This window comes from Urocampus carinirostris, chromosome 3 (genome assembly GCF_059441175.1).
Source record: "Urocampus carinirostris isolate Australia breed hairy pipefish chromosome 3, RoL_Ucar_1.0, whole genome shotgun sequence".
Taxonomy (NCBI): Eukaryota; Metazoa; Chordata; class Actinopteri; order Syngnathiformes; family Syngnathidae; genus Urocampus; species Urocampus carinirostris.
Genome location: NC_142351.1, coordinates 21861756 through 21878866, shown reverse-complemented (window position 1 = coordinate 21878866; position 17111 = coordinate 21861756). Strand labels below are relative to the sequence as shown.

Genomic DNA, 17111 nt, shown 5'->3' with positions numbered 1-17111 from the left:
AAGATGCAAATTCTGCACATGAAGGACTTGAGCACATCACCTAAGGCACAGGTGTCAAACAGGCGGCCCGCGGGCCAGATCAGGCCCGCTAAGGGATTGAATCCGGCCCGCGAGGCAACATTCAGAGAAGCGCAAGAGAAAAAAAGCTGCAGGTTGAAATATGTCAACTTGATGTTGCCAAAGCCAGGTGCCTCTCACAAAGAAACTGTACTTGTATTTCTTTTTCTCTCTCTCTCTTTCCCTCTCTCTCTCTCTTTTTTTTCCACCCCTTTTCTCCCACTCTGTCTCTGTCTCTTTCACTCTCCGTGTCTCTCTTTTTCTCTTCCTTTGTTGCTCTTTGTCTCTTTCTCTCTCTATGTCTTTTAACCTCTTTTGCTCTAACATCCTTTTTTCCTTTTCTTTCTTTTCTCTTTTTCTCTTCCTACCCTTTGCGCTTTCTTTTCTCTTTTCTCTCCTTCTGTCTGTCTATTTCTCTTTGGATTTTTTTCTTCCTCTACCTTTCTCTCCCCCTCTCTCACAACTTTTTATCTTTTGTTTCTTACGCTCTCTCCCTCTCTCTTTTTCTGTCTTTGTCCCACCCTCTCCTTTTCCCTCCCTCTTTCTCTTATTTCTTTATGTCTTTTTCTTTCTCTTTAATCTACTAGTCCGGCCCCCGACAGAATGTTTGTTCTATCGTGTGGCCCCCGAGTTCAAATGAGTTTGACACCCCTGACCTAAGGGCTCAACTGTAGAAGCACTAACCACTCAGCTGCTGTGCCACTCTCTATCATCACTCATTCAATCAAATTATTTTTTGTGGTATGCCAATAAACATTTCTAACGCAAATACTATTGTGTAAATTGTTATCATTTTAAGCATAACCTTGAATTCACAAGATCCGTTTTTAATCATTTGCGACCATCTTTGACACACGTTTGAAACCTTTTATATTATATATTTGACATTTGTATTTTAGTGGTCAACTTCATGTATCTCACAGTTTGCTGTGTGTAGATGCCTTCCAGGTCTGTCGTTGCTCCAATCCTCAACTGATTTCAGTTTTAGTCTAAAATACCCAATTTTGCCACATCCAATACGGCGTCGACACCGACATGTAAGTTATCCTTTTCCAAGATGGCAACTTGACGTATGCATTCCCCACTCGTGTTGTGGGGATGACACGCCCTTGTGCAATGCAAACGGCTGCTGCATCCATAACAAATTAAAACAAATACTTTGTTCAAGGGGCATACTCAAATGTAAGGTTAGCTGAACGGGATTCAGATAACAGTATCATATATGCGCCTTTTACAGCAGGACTAGTCGTCGGACGTGTCTTTCTAGGATGTTACTTCCAATCATATTTTAGTGAAGTCTAGAACTCCAGTGGGGTTCAGAACGCGCTGAAGCCGTAACTTCCGTACACGTCATTATCACGTGTTTTCCACTTTGCATCCTGCTGAAGTTGAGGAATAGTTTTGACAAGAACTCCAGATTCGAATCGAAACCAGCATTTAACGTTCAGCGTGATCGTTTTCTGCGGGGAAAAACGATGGAATCTATTGCCCAGGTAACAACAACGCAAACACTCGAATCACAACAAACTGGACATCAAAGAGTGACTTCGTAGAAAATATGGAATTTCTTTCCCCCCACCCCTTTCCCATCGTCTCTTAGAAAGTGTTATCTTCAGGATTTACTCTCGACCTGGGTCCCCTCAAAGAGCCGTTGGCCTTTATCCGGTTGCTCGAATGGGTAAGTTCGTTCGTTGCCATACAGTTAAAAACCGTCTCGTGATTTCTTCTTTCCCGACCTAATGAGTTGATAAATTGATTCCTCGTCTCGTCTTGTGATTACAGACACTAACATTAAAAAAACATCTTGGAATTATTTCCAAAAGCAACAGGTACAGCATAGTGAAGCTGTTATGACGTTTAAATGTGACCTATTTCCGTGATACCACGCGCTAATTAGCTGGCTAAATGTTAGCACTATGACCGCAAAATGTACATACGGTTACACATTGCTATGTTAATTTGGCGTTTATCTGAGTGTGGCTCTTGCACAAATTGATCCATCTTGCAAGCCCATGCAATGTACTGTTAAAGCATCCGTGTCAAACATACGACCCGTTGTTTGTTTTAATCCGGCCTGCTATAAATTTCTGAGTGAATAGGGAAAAAGAGCGAGTATCCGGGTCTTCACTTTCAAAAGTTATGATTTTTTTTAATAAATGCAAACTAAATGCTCTCTGGCCACTAGAGGGCAGTGTTGGGCGGCAGTAGCTCAGGAAGTAGAGCGCTTGTCTTGGGATCACGGGATCCCACTTCGAATCCCGGCTTGTCCGTTTTACATGTCGAAGTGTCCTTGGGTAAGACACTGAACCCCTAATAGAGGGCTCCGCGCTTTGTGCTAAAAATAGTAACACGGCTTCGTGCCGCCATCTTGGAAGTCTGTCGATTACAAGCGGTGATAGCGAGAGGAGCAAATATTTACTCAGTTTGTCTATTTATTTACTCAACTAACTTTGTTTGTGTACGGATTTTGTCCATCAACACTATGGAAAACTACGTGGAGAGTTTAGACAAGCAAGCACGCGATCCCTACAAAATTAAAAACAAGGACTGGAAGTCTGATTCCGATTTGTTGCCGTGTGTGACTTACATCGAACTTGTTAACTATCTTATTTTCCACCCAAGTCCCTTTTGTGAACTGAAGGATTTTCAAAATTACAAAAGTATGGAAGCCTACGACAGATTTGTGTCTGGTTGGGTTCGGGATGTGTCTGTGCACACAAGCGAAGGTGATGAAAACAAGACTGTGAAAGGGAAAGTTCTACATTCTCAGAGTTTGTCTCAGCCAAGTTTACAACCATGGATCATTGTTGACAAGTCATCATCGATTCTGTGTGCCCATTTTACATCTTTTAAACATTTTTACAACAACAGTAGATCAACATCTAGATCTTTTAAGAATATTTTTTCAGAAATGTTACTCAAGAAGCAACACCTACAGTATTTAACCTAGCCATACTTGAATGGTGTCGACAGATGTACATGAAGTACACATGTCCCATAACCTTTTTAAAATGTATTTCTACATCATAAATAATTCAATTTACCTGTCAGAAAGTGGTCAGAACAAACACGAACACAGTCAAGCTTTGGCAAATTCGACCGGTTGATAGCTGCCAGCCACATTCGTCTTCGCCGTTCACTTTTCTCCTGAACTTCAATCCCCTGATTGTAAACACACTTCGGAAGTCTAAAGAAGCCCTTCCCACCCTTTTCCCCTCGGCTACAACAGCCAACAATAACGCACGTATTCGGCATTACAATGTAGAATCTAACTGGTTCGCTGAACAATAACAATGAAGTGAAAAGCTTTGTGGACTTCCAAAATGGCCGCCAGCAATGCATTGTGGGTATTCTTAGGACCTCGAAGCACTCTATACCCCCAATATGCAGGTTAGCGTCTTACATGGCTGCAATACAAGGCCGCTATTGGGAAATGTGAAGCACACTGTAAAGCGCTTTCGGAAATCATTTACTTGAAACCCGCTGTATAAATGCAGATCATTTCATTTTTTTGAGTTGGTATGTTGCAGTGACTGTTCAGGTGTAAAACTGCATTCACTCAACTGTCAAAATAAACATATTCAATGCCAAACATAAAAATAAATTGTCTATTAATTGGTTGTATTTAGTCTTCAACACATGGAAGACTGGACTTATGTTCTGGCCTTTCACGCAGGTAAATATCATAACCTATTACTTGTGTCCGCTTCCAGTTTCTATAAGGTAAAACTGTGGCAGCCTGACATGTGAGCACCCCATAAAATTCAATTCACATTTATTTGTATAGCCCTTAATCACAAAATGTCTCAAAGGACTGCACAGGATTACAATTACACCATCGCCTGATCCTCGCCTGGTAATGAGTTAATAAGTTATCAAGGTTTCTTCATGCTGTGATTTTTGAGTTTTTCCTTGCCCTCATGTTAGTTTAAGAACAGGGGATTGTGAAACAGTAGTCTGTAGTCTGTATAGCCCCTCGAAACTTCCTGTTATTTAGGGCTATACAAATAAACATGACTTGACTTTAGAAAAGATGCCTTGTCATCCTTAGTTATAATGTGTAGGGTAGGCTACTAACATAGGCATCTTAAAGCATAATTCTGGAAAACCAAGTTGAAAATTTGGAGTTGACATTGTTTTACGGATCTGGCACACTTCAGAACAGAAAATCTGAATCCTTCCCCATAGCCAAACTAAGTTTGACACTCCTATGTTCAAGGGACAGTGTGTTGTGTAGCGCCTCCTAGTGGTAAACAAAATGTAATTCATTCAAAAATATATTGATGTCAAATATAAGGAACAATGTATTCATTAATTGTGATTATTTGTATGACAATCGTCTCCAGAAATTCCTAATCGTGACAGCTCTACTTGCTGCTACAGGTACCTAAAAACCTTGTTCAAGGCAATGGTGCTTTTCGGTTACTTTTCAAGTCAAGTCATGCTTATTTGTATACCCCTTAATCACTCTGAGTGTCTATAGTTTGTGTTCTTACTTGTGCTTTTTAGCACCTGTTTTCAGTTACACTACACAATACAGTGACATCTACTGTTCAAATAATACACACTTTTAATGTTACAAACATTATGTTTTGTGATTACATTAAAGCACAGCAAACAAAGGGATTAAGTTGGCCTTGAGTGAAAATCAATTAAATGTTGTATCTTTTAAATTATATATATATATATATATATATATATGTATATATATATATATATATATATGGGCAGTATCTCAGGAGGGAAATCGCTCGTCTTTAGATCAAGAGGTCGCAGGTTCGATTCCCTGCTCGTCTGTGTTATATGTCGAAGTGTCCTTGGGCAAGACACTGAATCCCTAATGCCCCCGATAAGCAGGTAGTTGCCTTGGATGACTGCTGCTGCTATCGGTGCATGAATGTGTGTCAATGGGTTAGTGTGAAGCACATTGTAAAGCTCTTTGGGAGGACTTTATTGACTTGAAAAGCGCTATAGACAGTAAATGCAGACCATATATAATAATTATGCATCATGAAAAAAATAAATGACGCAAAACACATATGGTTGGTTGGTTGGATCCCTTAACCACTAATGTGGTAGGAGCACCATTTCCTGTGGTGTGTCTTGGGCAAATACAGCCTGGTGGCACCCATCCCTCTCCAGGCCATATACAGTTCTTAAAAAAGCATGGACACACAAAGTTGACCTTTCTATCACATCTTTCATTATAAGCACATTTATTGCTGCTCAAATGTTATAACAATGTTTCAATTTATAAGGACAATCTCAATACAAATATCATACTCATTTTTGTTAAATGGATTAGCTGCACATTTCCCAATTTTTAATCAAATGAAAACGATCCAAATTTCCACGCTATAAATCTACAAAAACTAAACATTTTAACAGGAGATGAAAATAGTTACTGATTCATATTTTAGGACAGGCATGTGTGAGTAAAAGGGGATAGGGGAACACCTTTCCACGTTTTCTTTTGAGACTCAATGAATCTGTTACACCCCCTAAAAGAAAACATTTTTAAACCATAGGATCCCCTCAATCCTAGGGCCAAGCTAAAACTACAGAAGTGTTTTATGCATGCCTTTTATGGGTGTGCCCTCCCTACTGATGTAAGGCATTTGGCCGGTTGGGTTTCTGGACTAAAGGCGAATTACATTCCTACTGTTCTCATGATTAGTGAAAACGAGCTTCTTGCAAGTACCTCAATTTGATTGGACAGTTAATCCATTGCATCTTTTAGGTTTTCACAATATTTGCATTTGCCACAACTGGAGGCTACAGTGGTATAACTGGCATCAACGTCCAGTGCCCTGGCAGCCAGATTCAAGAAATCCTTGCAAACTTCAACTACCCTTTTAGGTAAGATCCCTCCGTCAAGAAGGGTAGCTAGAAGACCACCAGGTTTTTAAAGCAGTGGACTAAATAAACCCTCATCATATAACATATGAGTGTTTTTGTTCCTTTGTCATGTTGATGCAGATTGATGGACCATCCTTACGAGGTTCCAAACTGTGTTGCCAACGATACCAAGGCAGTCACCTACTATCTGACCGGCGACTACGCGTCATCGGCACAATTTTACGTGTGCATTGGAGTGCTGGCATTTCTCTACAGCACTGCCTTCCTTGTCATCTATTTGGGCTTCCAGCATGTGTACAGAGGATCCAGTCGAGGTCCCATTGTAGTAAGTTTTATTCTTTTTTTTCTGGTAAAGATTTTGCCTGCTATCTAAATGTTCAGCCTAGTACAAGACTCCAAATGAGACCTGAAATGTAATTTTTAACCTTTATATTATTTCAAAATATCCATTTCTATCAGTCAATCGTGACGATAACGATTCAATCAATTAAAAAAATAAAATAAACTACAAACAAGAAAAATGTATTTAATTGAACCGTGGGTATCATGTAGCGCTTTCTAGTGGCAAAAAAAAAACACTTCATACATTAAATAAAACTATTACAGTTCCCTGATCCTTCAATTCAACCCTAGGGGCAAGTTCAGCCTGGCGACGCCCCTTCCCCTTCAGGCTGCTTTTTTGGGGTAGAGGTTAGTTCCCCCATGTGAAACAGCACCACCTTACAATACAGACAAGCATACAGGTGTGGCTGTTTAAAAATACAGCAGTAGCAAGACTAATTTTGGTTGTGGTTTATTTAAGTGTTAATTACAAAGTAAAACACACGGATAATAACTTGTCAGAGTTTGTTTTTCAGCTTCCTTCACTTGCGAACCTTCGTTTCATTAATCTTCAATTCTGTCCCGGGTGCTCAGTTCCCGTGTTCCCTTGCGTAGTGTAGAAATCGACACATTGCAGACGAGAAAAATGGAAAGCATTCAAAGGAGGTGAAGTGAGGTTTTGAATTTAAATGAAATTTGGGGGACAGCTCTGTTCACAATAACTTTTAAATTGCTAAATACGCTATGGCGTTAGCATCGATAAGTACTTCCGCTAACAATGTATTGCGTGTGACGTCACGCGTCCTCTTCCCCGCAAGTTGGATATGATGGCGTTAAGATGAGAGACACTTAAAAGACACTGGAGATTGTACTTGGTCACAAGTCGCATTCAGTTGGAAATGTTAATGATCGTACAAAAACATCGGATTACACCCAAAAATCTGAATTGAGCATTAAGCTTTGCAGTGTTAAACGGCAGCCTCATCGTGTCTTTAGCTACGCCTACCGCTCTACATCATACATAGGGCGCAATGCACAATTTGAAGAGAATCCGAGACTTAGGTGCGTCTATGGTCGTGAAAATCCTGTTCTCTTATGTCAAAAAAATTGCTTTTTTTATTTAACATGTGTCTCATCTAGGGGAGCTGTCATATTTGCCAGCCAAATTGCTGTTGCGATTACCTAAAAAAAACTCACCCCAAAAAAATTGAAGAAAAAATGGTGCAGTTTGGCCACTTTGAGTCTCCGTAGTTTGTGTTCTTCCTTGTGGTTTTTAGCACACCCTTTCGATATCCCTACACAATACAACGACATTGAGTTGTCAAATAATACAGACTGTCCCCTTAAAGTACATAAATGTAACACTCTTAGCTTGCTCTAAAAATACTGCTCGTAGGTTGTTTAAATGGCACAACTAACTAGTTATTAGTTATAAGTCATCTAATAAATTCCTACCATCAGCTTCCCAATTTAGAATGTTTTTTTTTTTAATTTGAATTAATAAGATTTATTGCACAGTCCTAGATTGATGTACTATTATTCAAAAAAAGTTGTTCACTATAAAGTTATTGGAGAAAAGAAAGGCACGCAAGGGGTAGCATTAGTTGTTCACTGTTGTTTTTACACAACAGCGTAAATTAAATTTTGGCTTTACTTGGCAGCTGACGACATCATGGTGCTCTGAAAGCATGTTAAGAAGAAAGGAAGCTGTTTCTGTGTATTAAAGATTTCTCAGAAAAAGAAAGAAATGCTATGTTTGCATCTGACTATACCAACCTCTGTTGCCAAAAGGACCTGCTGTTGACTGGTGCCTTTGCCTTTATGTGGCTGGCGGCCTCCTCCGCTTGGGCCAAAGGCTTGTCCGATGTCAAGTGGGCCACCAGTCCCTCCAACGTCTTGACTTTTCTCCAAGTGTGTAAGGATAGCAGCAACAAGTGCACGCCCGGCGTAACGCCTCACATGGGCCGGCTCAATGCCTCTGTGGTGAGTTGTCATTCTTCTTCCTTTATCCTTTGCTTATATTTGAAGGTTCGATTTCATGCCGTTAATACTGGACTTTATACGGTGCGGGAAATTCATTTTTCTTTTATCTTTTCGTGGTGGCATTGAAGAAAACGGTGAGCTGCTCTTTTCCACAACAAATCCCCTCTAAATATAAAACACCGCAGTGACGTCTGTAAACATTTATGACAAAGTTGAAATGATATTTGTCAATGTGTTTGCCAACATTATTCATATAATACATCACAGGGACAACACTGGAGGTTTAACAGTACTCTATTGAATATTTACAATGTGCTCGCAATATTTCAATTTTTTTACCAACAAATCAAGTCGTCAATTTATAAATCCACATTGAAAAGCAGTGAAAGTTATCTATACTTCTCTTTCTGTATCATCGGTGTCTTTGTCATAATAACCAACTGTTCATCAAAATGGCGGCGCCCTGTATGGCTGCGGCTGAATCTGCTCCCGACAGTTTCTCACATTCTGGTCAAAAACCCCAATCTTCGACTCAGTTTATGAGGGCGAACAAAGACAACTCTAACTGCAGATTAACATACGATCGCAGTTTTTTGCTGGATATGCGAACATCCAGAAATCCAGCGCAAATTTCGACGATCACTCTGGAGTGTTTACTTAGCCTCGGAGTGCTACGTCAACAGAACACAGCGGCCTACAAAGCAGCGAGTAAAAGTGGCAAGCGGAAGCGCTGTGACCGGGGAAGGAAACGAGGTTGTCGGGCCGGGCTAACGGCTCGGATGAAGGCTAAACCCTTCAAAACGCCTCTACCATCCATTTTCCTATCCAACGTCCGCTCCCTGGACAACAAACTGGACCATTTACAAGTGGAATTCTCATCGAACCGCGAGTTGACGAACTGTTGTGCTTTAATTCTGACGGAGACATGGCTAAACTCATCTATCCCGAATGACGCTGTTAGCATTGTGGGGCTAACTGCTTTCCGCGCTGATAGAAGCGGCGAGCTCACCGGCAGAAGCAAGGGTGGCGGTCTATGCATTTATACAAACAACAACTGGTGTAGAAATGCGAAGATAATCTCGAATCACTGCTCACGAGACATTGAACTTTTGACGGTGATCTGCAGACCCTTCTACCTACCGAGGGAGTTTAGCGCGACAATCATTACTGCCGTGTACGTGCCCCCCAGCGCTAATACGAAGGAGGCAATGGACGTTCTCTACCGAACTGTGAGTGAACTGCAGCATGCTTACACCGAGTGCATTTTTATTGCGGCGGGGGACTTTAACCAAGCCAATATGAAAACAGTTCTCCCGCATTTCCATCAGCATGTAAATTTTGCTACAAGAAGTAGGAACACATTAGACCTGGCCTACACAAACATCAAAGGTGCATATAAAGCAGCCCCCCGCCCCCACCTTGGCTCATCAGATCACCTTTCTGTTATGCTAATTCCAGCATACAAGCCCCTGCTGACCAGAGAAAAACCTACAGTGAAGCAGGTGAGGGTGTGGTCTGAGGGGGCAATGGAGGCACTACAGGACTGCTTTGATTGCACTGATTGGGACATGTTTAAATCGGCTGCCACTTACAACAACAAAATAAATATAGATGAGTACGCCATTTCTGTGTCAGCCTATATCAGTAAATGCGCAGAAGACGTCAGCAATACCAAAACTATATGCACCCGTGCCAATCAGAAGCCCTGGATGACTGCTGAGATACGCAAACAACTAAAAGTACGGAACCTTGTCTTTAAATCTGGTGACAAGGAGGCGCTGAGATCAGCGAGGGCTAACCTGAACCGTGCTATCAGACTAGCAAAGCGAACGTATAGTCAAAAAATCCAGGAACGTTTCCTCAATAAAACCAACACCAGGGATATGTGGAAAGGCATTCAGGCCATTACCAAATACAAGCCAACCACCGCCCCAGTGCAGGACACTAGCATGGACTTTCTGAATGACCTCAACAAATTCTTTGGAAGGTTCGAGGCACAAAACGGCACCACTGCAGCGAAAGCGGTTCCAAATCAGGACGAAAGGGCACTCCACCTGGACTCAACCGACGTGAGAAAGACCCTGAGAGGGGTCAACACAAGGAAGGCTCCAGGCCCGGACAACATTCCGGGGCGGGTACTTAGGGAGTGCGCCGATCAGCTGGCTTGTGTACTAACAGACATTTTCAACACCTCGCTAGACCAAGCCAAAGTACCATCATGCTTCAAAATTGCCAACATCATCCCTGTGCCAAAGAAACCCCAGATCTTATCATTCAACGATTACCGGCCCGTTGCACTGACTCCTATCATAATGAAGTGCTTTGAGAGACTGGTTAAAGAGCACATCACCTCCAGTCTCCCCTCCTCATTCGACCCCTTTCAGTTTGCCTACCGGACAAACCGCTCCACCAGGGATGCCATCTCCTCTGCGCTTCACCTGAGCCTGACACACCTAGAGGAGAAGAACACCCATGTGCGGATGCTGTTCCTGGACTTCAGTTCAGCATTCAACACCATCATCCCACAACATCTGGTAGACAAAATGAGACTCCTGGATTTCAACACCCCCCTGCGGAACTGGCTGCTGGACTTCCTCAGTGACAGACCCCAATCAGTGCGGATAGGTCAGAACATCTCAGATGTCATCTACCTCAGCACGGGCTCCCCCCAAGGCTGTGTCCTGAGCCCCTTGCTGTTCACCTTGATGACACACGACTGCGTCCCTAGGTCCGCCACAAACCACATCGTGAAGTATGCTGACGACACAACAGTGGTGAGCCTCATCAGGGACGACAACGACCTGGCCTACAGAGAGGAGGTGGAGCAGTTGGTGGCCTGGTGCAGGGACAACAGCCTGGTCCTGAATGTTGACAAAACTAAAGAGATCATTGTCGACTTTAGGAAAAACCAGCCCAACCATGCCCCACTTTGCATCAACAACAAGGCTGTGGAGGTTGTCAGCAGTATCAAGTTCCTAGGGGTGCACATTACAAACAAACTCACCTGGTCCGTGAACACTGCATCACTGGTTAAGAGGGCACAGCAGCGCCTGTACTTCCTGCGGAGGATGAGGAGAGCCCACCTGCCCCCACCCTCCCTCATCACATTCTACAGGGGCACCATAGAGAGTATCCTGACCAGCTGTATCTCTGTGTGGTGTGGAGGCTGCAGCGCTACCGACTGGGGTAGTGTGAGGAGGGTAACGAGGACAGCAGAGAAAATAATCGGGACTACACTTCCCTCCATTCAGGACATTGGCCAGAAGCGCTGCCTATCCCATGCTAAGAACATTATCGGGGACCCCTCTCACCCCCATCATGGACTGTTCACTCTGCTAGCCTCTGGGAAGAGGTACTGCAGTGTGCGGTGCAGGACCACCAGGTTCCGCAGTAGTCTAGTCCCCCTGGCCATTAGACTGTTAAATGGTCAATCTAACATATAGTTAACCTAAATCTTAACGGCTGCTAATCTGACTTTTTGCACTACTGGCAGTTCTTTATAGCTTGCCACTCCTTGCACATTTGCTCTGTGCACTATTGTACTTACAGCGTTACTGTTACAGTGTTAATGTTACTGTTTACCTGACTTGTTAACCTGAATGCCCATTTTGCACATCTGGTTAGCTACTCCTCTTGCACTATCGGCACTATGGTATGGTAAAATACTATACGTAGCCATAATACAATACAACTTTTACTTATATCTGTACATTCGAGGAAACTGTGCGGGTCAGATTTATCGACATTTCGTTCTGTATACACGTGTACTAGAATGACAATAAAGTAGATCTGAATCTGAATCTGAATCTTTTATGCATTAGATTACCGCTTTTCTCCTATTAAAAACACCTACCAATTCAAAAACTTTTCAAATACAACAAATACAAATCTTGACTCAAGACTAGCATTTTATTCTATGGCTGATTTATTTTGTAAATCTTTGTGTGTGAATAAACAACTCCCACGATCGCAATAGATTTCCGTTTCGGTAAAAGTTTGCAACTTCCTTTTTTAAACCACGACAAGTTATTATTATTATTTTTTTTATTCTGGTGACAGATTGTGTTTCTCATGTATAAGTGGTGGTAGTGATAACATCTGCCACTTTTTAATGTCAAAAGGTTGGCATGGATGCAATGTCAGGTCACTGAATTTCCCTTTAATCCACGAGAAACAATAACAAGCAAATGCAGTTTTGTCCACTACTGTGGAAGCCACCAAGGACAACACAAAGAAGACTTCCACGTCTATGTTGCAATTGGGCACTATTCTCCTCTATCACATTTGTGTTACAATCTGGCACTATTCTCCGCAGCACGATTGCTGTGGCACTGTCATATAGAAAAGTCATACAGAAAATAGGGCTCACATTTTACCTGATGCAGCAATCATTCACGTTTTATTTTGGCTCGGTAGTACTAATGTGTTTGTATTTTTAATAGCCTTTTATGGTCACATGATACCTAGACACGTGACGTAATAACTCAGAGTTGAACTGAAAATGACGCAGCTGGAGTTGGTGTCGGGTGCAGGGGCAAGTGAGACCTTCGTATTTCCTTGTCAAACTTTTTTTTTTTTAGATGACCGTTGAAGTGCAGCTGTAACCAGGGCTTGTACGGTTGCTTAAAATCCTTGGAAACGCTTGAGTTTTATTGTTTTGTTTTCAAGGATTGAAAAGTACTTGAATTTTGTGTGAAGTTCTTATGAATATTTGTAATCGTGGCCATGTTCTCAACAAGTCTGCTTAAGAATGACGCTGACACTGCTGCTTGGTGGCTTCTTTTTGCCATTACATTACTTCATCCCTAAATTTTAACTGCAGCTGGCATTAGTTTGTAAGCCTTATCAAACCCTACAGGTCTTATCAAAGAGGACAGGCTCATGTTAAAACTAAAAGGCACTATGAAATGTGTATTGGTTCAAGGATTTTGTATCAATTATGGAAATTTATGGGTCATGCAAAAAATTAAGGTAGCGTTTCCCTGTGGTAAACTTCCTGCACCTGAAAATGTAAGCAACATATTACCGCCTTTACTCTTACCTCTACGGGGAGAGATTTGTTCCAAAAACAAATATATTTGCAATTCACTCAACATATAAAAATCAAATTGCTTAAGAGTGTACACGCAGGATAAAAAATTGCATCTGTAAATTGCAGATATACTTGTCCATCCATCCATTATCTGCGCAACTTATCCTCACTGGAGTCCATCTCAGCCATCTTAAGGCAGTGGGCAGGGGACACCCTGAACTGGTTTCCAGCCAGTCACAGGGCACACAGAGACAGACAACTCACTCGCTCATTCACACTTAGGGACAATTTGGACTGGCCGATTAACCTGACATGCACATTTCTTGCAATGTGGGAAGAAACTGAAGTGCCCGGAGGAAACACCTGCAGACACGGGGAGAACATGCAAACTCTGCACATGGAGGCTGCGATAGCTGGTATAGCACTGTAGGGCTTTGCTCTAATCGCTCAGCCGCTGTGCCGCCCAGATATACTTGTGGCTCTGCAAAAGACATAATTCACACCAGAGTTTTTCTTTTAACCCATTCAGTGCCATAACATATAAATGGGTTCTCAGAAGCATTGTCCCTGAATGCCAAAACGTTAAAATACGACGTTTTTTTTCCCTTTGTTTTTCTAAATAAAATGTTATAAAGGCTTCAGCGCCGCTTATAAGTATCTATCCTTTGGGAATGATTTGAGTGTGAAAAATCCCCACTAGATGGCAGGAATGGCATTTATAAGATCTTTGTCAGCAAATTTAGTGCCTACTTTTGCTTCCTGTATCCATTGTATGACACCATATTTCAGTGTTGAGTCGGCCCATAGGTCGAATAGTTCCTTCAACATCATCGGTACTGAGAGGCATTACGATTTGTGCACGTCCGAAACTGCCATAATGACCCAAATCATGTGATACCTTCACTTAAATCGGAGGCTAAAAATGTCTTGCCATGTTCATGTATTGCTCATGCATAAGCTCAGTTTTCTTGCAAAAAAAATCCCCAAAACAAGCAAAGTACCCTTGTGTATATGAAAAGCATTCTTTAGATATATAAAAAAACTATATAAAAAACTAAAATAGATAAAAAGCACCTAAGTGAAAATTCTGCTTGAAATGCATCCTTTCAGAAAAGCCGGAAAAAAAAGTTATTCTGGAAAAGATTATTTTCAAGAAACTAAGCAATGTTCAACTGTTGTTTACTACACAATGATAAAAGCTCGAAGCACAGTTTTTTTCCAATGAAAGATGAGGGCTAATCCTATATAGCTACAGAGTTAGATATTCTGAAGGCATTTAAAAAAATGTGTCAAAATGACAAAAATTGGGAGGTACTGGCACTTCCCATTTGAGAAAGCTTTCTGTCACTGAATGAGTTAATGGTACTGGATCTTGTTTGTTCATGAATAGGAAAAGCTGAACAATGAAGCCTACTGGTATTTATTACCGGTACTTATTTCAACCTGTTCTTGTATGTTTTTGCAGATCTTCGGTTTCCTTAACTTCATTTTGTGGAGTGGCAACTGTTGGTTCATCTACAAGGAAACTCCCTTCCACAAGACTGCTTCCCTGCCTGCTGAGGATGCTGAGGGTTCCGGGCGCCCATCCTAACTGCTCATCCTGCAATTGCGGCCTGCCTGCTTGGCATGGAGCAACAAAGTGTTGAATAAGGGTCCTTAGGCATGATGTTTGCTCTGCAGATTTCGGTGTGCCCCTCCTCTTAAGGTCCCGTCGGTCTATATCCAATACTCAATTGACCCATCATCATATCCAAACTTTGGACCTTAGATAAGAAAGCGTAGGAGGGGGGTATCCTCTGAATTTAGCTCTGCACGTTTCTCTAAGGACACCTACTTCTCATTGGGGCCAAATGTCTTGTTGAATTGGTGTTAGAAGGCTTTTATATTTTGGGGGGCAATTTTTTTTTCTCTCAAACTTCCCAAGTATGGATGAACCACGCAGCGTAAATGCAGCATTTCCGACTGCATAATTTTCACAAAAACGAAATTGTTTGTTACACTTACCTTTCAGGTGATTAGGACGTATATTCAAAACAACTGGGCAAAACGAGGCTCTTATTTTGTATCCTTGTGTAGAGGTGGACTCTCATACTTACATTCAATCATAAAAATTAGTTCTATGTAGAAAGAATGAATTTAAGTATTTTGTTTCCCAGATAAATGCTTGTTTAAATAATTGGTGTAAGAAAAATATGTTTGTTTTTAAGTGTGCTGTTTTCTTTTCTGCTGCATTTAATGAGCTGCAATCCATCGCATGACTCCATATTTCTCATGATTGTTTCTTCATAAAATGCTTGATTCCATTTTTATGCATCTGTTTACACGTTAAAAATGTTACAAATAACCTTGTTGTCATGAATATTGTCAACGTAAAGAGACTTGTCATCATGAAGGTCCAATAGTATTTCATATTTGAAGGACAAAAGCACTAAGTCTTTTGACTTGAGGATTTATTTTGGAATGAAATGGACTCTGTAATGGATCTTACCATCGGGTTTTCTACTTGCTATATTCTGCATACAATTTTTGTTTATTGTGCGTATCTGTTTATGCTTCAATAAAGCCTAGCAATGTGGTTTTCTTTTGACTGAAGTGGTTTGGTGGATCACCTAATTCAGTTTTCTTATTTTACTACTGTTGGAAGTTTTCTGTACAGAGCACGTAATTTGAGTAGTGTTTAGCCCAGGGTTGGGCAACTATTTAGAGTCGTGGGTTAAAACAATTTTGGTCAAGACTTATTCAATTTTTAATTTGATGAACAAATGTACATGCAGACATGTTATATTTTTTTTATGTAGATTAGTTTCATCAATTTTTTTGAGGTGCCACTTCGCAAAATCATATTGTTTTAACATTATTAGATCCCTCTGATTGGCTGGCAACCAGTACAGGGTGTCCCATGCCCACTGCCGTAAGTTAACTGGGATACTCCAGCACTCTGGCCCTAGAGTGAGAAGAAGCGACGGAGAAAACTGATGGATTTTACTGTATAATCAAAGTTTAACTGGGCTTTTTCCATTGTGAAGTTGAAATGATTGAGGAAAGTATAATAAAATAGAACAACATTTTATTGGTATTACAACATAGTGTAAGAAAATGTAGTGAAAATAGATAAGTAATGCAAATATGTATATTCATTACTCTTCCAACTACTTATCTTCATGAGGGACGCAGGTGCTGGAGTATTTGGTCCCTAAATTTTATATTTGTTTGTTTACTATTATCGTAGTGTTTATTTTTTAGTATTCAACATTTGCAGTATTTTGTAGTACAACTGTAGTACTTTTAGTAGTTTTTTGGTAACATTTTCATCATAGTATTTTCTGTATTGCTGTAGTTATATATTTGTAGTTTTACTGTCGTAGTATTTCTGTATCCATTTTCATTGCCAAATGTTGTATTTGTATTTCTGTCGTAATATTTGTTGTATTTCTGTTGTAGTGTTTTTGTATTATAGTATTACTGTAGTGATATTTTTGCAGCGGTATTTTTGTAGTATTTCTGTTGTATTTTCATAGAATTTTTGTAGTTTTACTGTAAAAATACTTTTGTAGTATTACCGTGGTAATTTGTACTTCAGTCAAAATATTTCTGTAGTCGTATTTTTCTAGTATTACTGGCAAAATATTTATGTAGTTGTATTTTGTAGTATTCCATCGTTATATTTTTGTATGATTTCCATAGTAGTATTTTTGAAGTATTTCTGTCATATTTTTGTAGGATTTCCATAGTCGTATTTTCCATAGTAGTATTTTGGTAGTAATACTGTAGTTGTATTTCTGTAGTATTTATATTGTGATATTTCTGTAATAGTATTTTTGTATAATAGTATTCAATTCCAATGACATCTGCTTTTATC

At 40.6% G+C, this 17111-nt stretch overlaps 1 protein-coding gene across 1 annotated transcript; it reads left to right on the top strand.

Moving 5' to 3' along the window:
- Positions 1–1379: 1379 nt before the first annotated feature.
- On the top strand, positions 1380–15844 carry sypl2b (synaptophysin-like 2b). Its single transcript, XM_088331038.1, has 6 exons — positions 1380–1550; positions 1658–1735; positions 5798–5916; positions 6037–6241; positions 8029–8220; positions 14718–15844. Exons 1-6 carry the CDS (start codon positions 1533–1535, stop codon positions 14841–14843), a joined length of 738 nt encoding a protein of 245 aa, XP_088187164.1. The 5' UTR covers positions 1380–1532; the 3' UTR covers positions 14844–15844.
- Positions 15845–17111: the final 1267 nt, after the last annotated feature.